Source organism: Uloborus diversus, unplaced genomic scaffold (assembly GCF_026930045.1).
Source record: "Uloborus diversus isolate 005 unplaced genomic scaffold, Udiv.v.3.1 scaffold_1412, whole genome shotgun sequence".
Taxonomy (NCBI): domain Eukaryota; kingdom Metazoa; phylum Arthropoda; class Arachnida; order Araneae; family Uloboridae; genus Uloborus; species Uloborus diversus.
This window is the reverse complement of record NW_026558113.1, coordinates 29,362-36,887: the sequence shown is the minus strand read 5'-3', so window position 1 is coordinate 36,887 and position 7,526 is coordinate 29,362. Positions and strand designations below refer to the sequence as shown.

Here is a 7,526-nt window from a genome sequence, read left to right as displayed (position 1 = left end):
CTGAGAAAAAGAGGCTTAAACAGCTACTGTTAACATAAATCTCTACGGGGAAAGTTTACGCATTTTTACAATAACTCGAAAAGTTTTTGGCGTATGGTAATAAATACGGTATCAAATTGTTCAGAATTAAACTGTGCAAAACATATATTTTTTCCAGAAAATCGAAAATTTTGAAGTTTAAAGGTCCTTAGACCCCTTAAACTCGCAAACCTAAGTATCATCGGTTTTTTCTTTTTTCACTTTTTTTGCTCCCCCCGCCCTTTTTTTTTGTTTGCGCCCTTTGGGGGGGGGGGGGTTGGCGCCATCTCGAGGGACCCAGTCCGCCCCTGCTTACCACCCAAAGAATAAACCTATAGAGGCATTCCCTTATCCGCCACGTGATGGGGGTAGAGTGCTCCCACGAGAGACCCTTAAACTAAAAACATAATTGAATAAATAAATAAAAGGAATTTTTATGTTTTTAAAAATTTATTTTACCAAACGCTCTTTGAAGGGAAATATTTAACTAATACTATTGACGAAATTTTCAAAAGCAAAAGTACATTTTTTTACGAAATTATTTTCTTCTTTAAATTTGAATCTGGAGGAATTAAAAAATGACACTTTCAAACTTTCAATTAAAAAAGGAAAATTTATTAATTGGCAATGAATAATGAAATACTTCCTTAAGATTTAACCGCGGTGTGAGGAAGGAGCTATACTGAACTTTAAATTGCATCTTTTTTAACTCGTAATTCCTTGTTTAAACTCTGAGCAATCGGTCTCATATGCGTTTTCGTTTTCAAAATTCACTGACTCTTTGTTATTATAACTAGAAAATCGCCCGTTAAGGTACGACGGGTGAAAATTGTTTCTACATTTTAACGAAGGAATTGCCTGCTTGGTAGGCTTGCCAGGCGTCCCGGTTTTCAGACAAAATCCCGGTGTCCCGGCCGGTTTACTTCACGTCCCGGGAAAAGATAAATTTGATTACAGATGATCAAAAAAGTCTAAAAATAATTAACTGGGAAGAATGGGGTCGTTTCCAAAATGTTAAAAGTATTTTTTTCTGAAAGAGCATGCTTAAAAACATAGGACCTGACCTTTTTTAAATAATTTATTTAAGTTTAATATTTTTAAAAAATTACTTAAATCGGTGCGCTTTTATAGTTTACACTTCTGTCGTGTGACATCACAAAGGATGAAATGCCATTCAATGTTGCCATTCACAGAACAAAATATTTAATTCGCATCTTTACTCACGTGTATTGGCAACGATATGGTTGATAGCAAGCGTAGAGCGCAATTTTAATTCGCTGCTTAATTATCATAACGTGGAACCGTGGTATAAAGATGCGCCAAAATGCATCATTTGTGACGTCGTAAAGACCACGCCTTGTTTGAAAAATCGGAAATTTAAAAAAATTAATTAAAAAAAAACTGTTGGGAAAATGAAAGTTTTTTCTGGGTCCATGTAATTTTTTTTTTTTTTTTTTTTTTGCTCATTCTATCCATTTCAATGACTAAAAGTAGTACTTTTAACTGAAGCAAACCAATCTATTATCTAGGACAGTTCTCTCCAACCTACGGCCCGTTAACAGATTTTGTCCGGCCCGCGGGAAGCTTGCAAACTTTTTTTTCCGGGAGACAGTGTCGTTGCAAATATAATTGAGATATTATTTTTAATTAAAAATAATTACTTAAAATCTTTTTACCGCTAATTTAAATCTTTTTGAATCATTTTTTTATCGTTAACTACTTTTGCAGCACCCATCTCTCTTTTTGCTCTTTCCGAGGACAAATCTCTTTTCTTCGCGCCATATTCTCCCGTTAGCCCCCTGACATTGGGCTTTTCCTGGCCCCAGGGAAAACTGTGCTCCATTTTACAGTTTTCTACCAGAAAAAAGACTTTCTTAAAAATTCATTCTAGAGCTATGTTTTATCTTTTTACATCTACTTACAAGTGTGAACAGACACTTTCAAAATTATGTTGAATCTAAGTATAGATTTTCTTTATCAGACGAACATTTAAAATCACTCTTAATGATCGGAACTACGAAGTTTGTCCCTGAATGGACTGAAATTTTTAGCGGCAAACAAATGCAATCCTTTCATTATGTTTTTTAACTTTTTTAATTTTTTTTAAAAGCTTTACAGGTATTGTGTTCTTATTTATTTCCAAATTTTTAATCGTCATTAATTCAATAAAATAAATTTGTAGTCAATCATTTTGTTTTGTATCACTCTCATCAGCCTTTTTTTTTAAAAAAAAAAACTTCATTTTTTTTTCTGACAAAGAATACTTTTTATTTCAGTTTCCTAAACTATTCTAAATTTTACAAGACTTTCTATCGTTGTATTATTAGAGATTTACGGGCACATAAAATGTAATTTAATTTAGCTAACAGCAAATATGTATAAGGAAATTTAGCAACTTAGAAGCAAGCCCAGAAATTTTAAAAAACCACCACTGAGAGCTTAATTAAAAAAAAAAAAAATCAAAATATTCGCAATGTAAAGATAGAGGGGGGGGGGGGGGCTAATGCTAAACAGACCATTTGAGCTAATTATTGGACTGGCCCGCCTCGCCTCTAAAAACTTACAATGTGGCCAGAGAGTGAAAAAGGTTGGAGACCCCTGATCTAGGATAATTACTTTGTCTTTTGTAACATCAACTTGAAAAATTAATATCGGATTCGTTTGTGAGGATTTTTACAACGAGATTAAAACCAAAAGAGACTTCATAAAAAGAGTCCTTGCGAATGAAAAGTAAAAGTAAATAATGTCAAAATATTTACTCCTCATTCAAAGCGCGTTTCTTCTTACTAAAATAACTTGCTAATATTAACATGCAAGAAGAAAATTTCTTAATTTATCAGCTCGTGTCATTTTTTATTACCATTGTTTTGGGTTCCTAATTAGTAACCTTTTACTCACATCACTGAGAATAAACTGCCCTATAAACTACTGTAAAAGCCAGCCGGGGGTGTGTACGCTTTTGAATACTCACAACGCTGAGGGGGGGAGGGTATTCCGATGTCCCGGTTGAACATTTCAGAATTCTGGCAAGCCTACTGTTTGGTGATGTTTTGATAGTTGAAATTTTAACCCAAACTGCAGTGGATTAACCCTAAACTTTAGTAGATAGCGTTCATTGTTGATCACTTTTTAGTTTCTTCATTCTCTTTAAATGAGTCGTACCAGTAAAACAGTTAAGTTACCGGATCCAGTTCAGCCTTGTCAAAATAAAACATTTCCATGCATGTCAAACATTGCCAAAAAATATTATCAAATTATAAATAATTTACAGAATTTTTGGTGTTTCAACAATGAAACAATGCTGTCATGCATGCTATGACGCGAGTTTTATTGTTCATGACGTCAGAGCGTTATTCGATCAGTGAATTGGCTATTATATATATGAGGACTTTATCTTTTAAAAGCTCATCGCCCTTCAAATATTTATCGTCCCCAGGTTGAGAACTACTGTATATAGGTAGTATAAGTATTTGTCCTACATTCGCATAAGGGGCATTCCAAGCTATTTTTGACATTTATGTAGAGTCCGTAACGTGACCTTTTTTGCCATAACTTTTTAGTTTACTGTTTGATTAGCATATTATTTTATTTTGATCTTTTCCTACCAACACACCAGCTCAAATTAAAATAATTTGCAAATCAAATGGCAAATTAAAAAGTTATGGCAAAAAAAGGTCACGTTACGGACTCTACATAATTTTAAAAATACCGTGGAATGCCCCTTAAATATTTCAACTATTTGTTGCTATTGCTAAGATAAACTTACTGAATATGCCATGCCTTGCCTTCAATCTTCGAGCTGAACCGAACCATTGCTTCGGTCACTCGTCTGGTCAGTGCTAATTCTATATTAGCTACCAGTTTGTTTGGCACTCTTGGCTTCCTAAAGAGGTTTTCCACCTCCAGCTCAGTCACTTCCTCTGCCGGACTGATGAGTGCTAATAAGCAAGAAACTGCAGTCCTCGGCTGGAATGACTGAGCTGGAGGTATATTTCATGTACTTCAAAAGGTATTAGTCTACAAAATAAAGTTCTGCAACTTCAAGAGTAAATAAACAAACAAAAAACAATAATAACATTTTAAGGCAAATTTTGTTGCAGAACAACAAAGCTCACGCCCGCTCATATATAAAAACAGCAATTTTACAATGGCGGGAAGAGAAAGGGGGAGGAGGCAATTAAATCTCCTAAATGACGGGCGGGGGGGGGGGGGGAATGGTGATCAAGCTTTTATTTCAATGAGCTTCTGTTTTTCCCTTTCCTTACAAAAATAAAATGAAACAAATTCATACCTCTTTATTACGGTAAAGCATAACTTTTGTGACATTAACATGTTTAGGTAACTATTTTACAACTCTTGCAAATGATGAATGTGTTTATTTGTACTTTTAAAAGTAAAATGGCCGATTTCTTGGTCCAGCTTCTTAAAAGTTCAATGACACAATGGATTTTTTTTTTTTTTTAAAGACCTATTTTAAATGAGGAAATTCCACAGTTACATTATCGTCTGATGTTTAGTAAGAAAATGCATTTACGCGAAACAATCGATTTGCTGCCGACGACACTTTTATTTTGTTTACATTCCATTTCACCTATCGACAACTTCAAACCGGAAACTAAAGGCTCATTTACCAAAGCATCCAGAACCTATTCGATTTCCGGAGGATTTGCGAAAAGCAAAACCAACAAGTGGCGAAAATAGACGCCAATTGTGCTTGAAATTATTTAAAGAAAAGTGATTCCTTTCCCCCCTTTTGCGGGATTTCTCTCCAAAAAAGAAAGGTGGAGGAGGGATGGAAACAGAAACTCCTTGTTGACCGGGGAAAGGAAATGATAGCAACCCTACGAAGCCAACCAAGATGCTGTTTCGTCATCGGAAGGATAGAAGATGGAAGTCAAGAGATAGTAAGAAGAGAAAAGAGAGAGAACTTTGGAGCTCCGACGGAGAGGGGATGGACACATTTTACCACCAGATTCAGTTTATTCCGAAGAATCATTGTGCGCCGTTTGTCACGTTTTTATCCATGCGCGGATTTGGTTGCCATTCTACAAGCTGTCATTGTCGACGGATAGCCATTGTTGTTAAAAGTTGTGTTTTATTGCTAACGGTGGACAGTTTATGGCGATCTTTGGATTTATTTCTTGGTTATTGAGTTGCTTCAATGCGATTTGTTAAGTGTTTGGTGAAAGCATTACTATTTATAGAAGAACTGAATGCAAAGTTGTTTGTTTATTTGTAATTTTCGAAAGCTCTGTTGATGACTTGATGAACATTTCGAATGGAATTTGAATATTTTACCTTCTTATTTTCAAAATGATGACCACTACTCAACAATTCCATGGTGTTTCGATTTTGAAAATTTCTTACTCATAAAGTAAACTTTTGTTAACATTCGGAAATTTTTATATGACTTTGGAAAATCTTGCAAAATTTTAAATTAATTTGCTTCACGCGATGAAGTTAGAAGATCAAGTGCTCTCATACGGAATGGAAATACCTAAAAATATGGCTAAAGACGCCGAATATAATAATCATATTCATGACTCTCGTTCCAACAGCAATGTCAACATGAGTGTAAATATGGAAATGCAGGATTATGTGCCACACATAGATCGAAGAGAAAGTTTGTCAGCTTGTGTGGAAGCTTCTCTCATGGATAACAATAGAAACAATTTGGAGAGGACTTACAGCAACATTTATCAGCGAGTTCAACCTCCTTGCTACGAAAGCAATCAACATTTAGAAGATGCTCAAGAAAAGTACTGCGTTTCACCATATGCACAATCCGAAATCGTCAACAGACCATTAAGGAGTAACGACATGCTAGAAACGACGCAGTGTCAAAGAATTAAGGAAGAATTTGCGAATATTAGTCTCGAAACGGGGCAAGGTGTTGAGGAGAGTGGTATGAAATCTTGCATTGAAACGGGTAATGTCATGATGAAAGAAAATGATATAGGTGACAGCAAACCTAGCATTGTTCAGGATAAAATGGAAGACGGAAAGGAAAAGGATATCAGCGGGCCTAAAAAGACAGGTGCTGGGATGAGAAGATTGGAAAAACCACCGTTTTCTTACATAGCCCTGATCGTAATGGCCATTCAGAGCTCTCCTACGAAGCGATTGACTTTAAATGAAATTTACGAATTTCTGCAGCAAAGGTTTTCTTTTTTCCGTGGCTCATACCAAGGATGGAAGAATTCTGTCAGGCATAACTTATCATTAAATGATTGCTTCATCAAGCTTCCCAAAGGTCTTGGTCGGCCAGGTAAAGGCCATTACTGGACTGTCGATCCAGCCAGTGTCACCGTTTTCCAAGATGGTTCATCCAAAAGGAGACCGAGGGGATTTCGAAGGAAGTGCCAAGACATGCAAAGATACACGATGTTCTACCAAGGTGTTCCTAGTCCACCCATGATGGGATTTGACATGATGAACCAAGCAAATCTACCATGTGGTCCATACCCAGAAAATGCATTCGCTAACATATTTCAATCATATCCACCAGACAGCGAGGACATGAAACGAAATTCGAGAATAGCCGTCAGAAGAAAATGTGCGGTGCCTTTTTATCCATATTACTACCAAAACCCCAACCCCAGTGGCTCAATGGTAGGGTACGATGGTATTCCTCAACAGAACCCGAACATCCCTACCGGATCCGGCATCCAGCCTTGCCTGAGCCCGGACCAGATGATGATTCCGGGAGTCAGTACCGGATCATCACCCCATTACGGCTACCCGTTGGCCCCCGGGAACAACACTTCAGCGATTAATTTCGGAACGAGCGGTGGACATTACATGACTAGTTGCGCGGTGTCTACGGCATCCTCCGGGATGTCGCCTTTGAGTTCCCCCGTGGCGGGCTCGGATTTCGGCGGCATAGCCACCACGGCCACCCCGTCCATTGCGTACGCCGCGGAATTATCGTCTGCGTCGTGGGTCGGGATGGGGGCCGTGGAGCAGACGGAACGCATCAAGCATCCTCTAAGTCCGGCGAGCAGTGTGACCAGTTCACTCTCACCCAACACCGCCACCCCCACAACACCAGCGACCAGTGAAGGGGGCAATAATTATGCTGTTGCTTCTTGCCCAGAGCAGATTTGCCAAAGGGTCATGAGCAATGAGTCGGCCGAAATGCAGCAAATCGGTGGTGAGTCTAACTTCTAACTTTTTCTTTTTGCTGTTTCATGTTTCAAAATACAAGAGAACGTCGAAAATCCGAACGTCAAAAATACGAAACATAAAAAAAAAAAAAAAAAAAAAAAAAAAACCGAACGCACTCCCATAAAAGTTATAATTAACTTTCCTCTTCATTCGGTAAACAATGAGAGTCAATTTGAGTTATATTTTGTTGAGAAATGTAATTACATATTGCAGTGTTAATTACTGTGTTGTATATTATTTAAATGGATACTGACTAACCAGTTTAGTTGATTAAATGGTATATCATTTTCCTAAACGGCATTTTCTCGGTTATTTTCTAAAATTCGAACAGTTTGAAGATC

The 7,526-nt window shown here is 37.2% G+C and overlaps 1 protein-coding gene across 1 annotated transcript; it reads left to right on the top strand.

Annotated features, from left to right (window-relative positions):
• The first annotated feature begins 5,472 nt into the window (after positions 1-5,472).
• LOC129232967 (uncharacterized) lies at positions 5,473-7,188 on the top strand. Its single transcript, XM_054867056.1, has one exon. The coding sequence runs from the start codon at positions 5,473-5,475 to the stop codon at positions 7,186-7,188; it is 1,716 nt and encodes a 571-aa protein (XP_054723031.1).
• The last annotated feature ends 338 nt before the right edge of the window (positions 7,189-7,526 follow it).

Bases quoted from the DNA above. Each gene is read 5' to 3' on its own strand.
- LOC129232967 (XM_054867056.1), top strand. From the start codon at position 5,473: ATGAAGTTAGAAGATCAAGTGCTCTCATACGGAATGGAAATACCTAAA.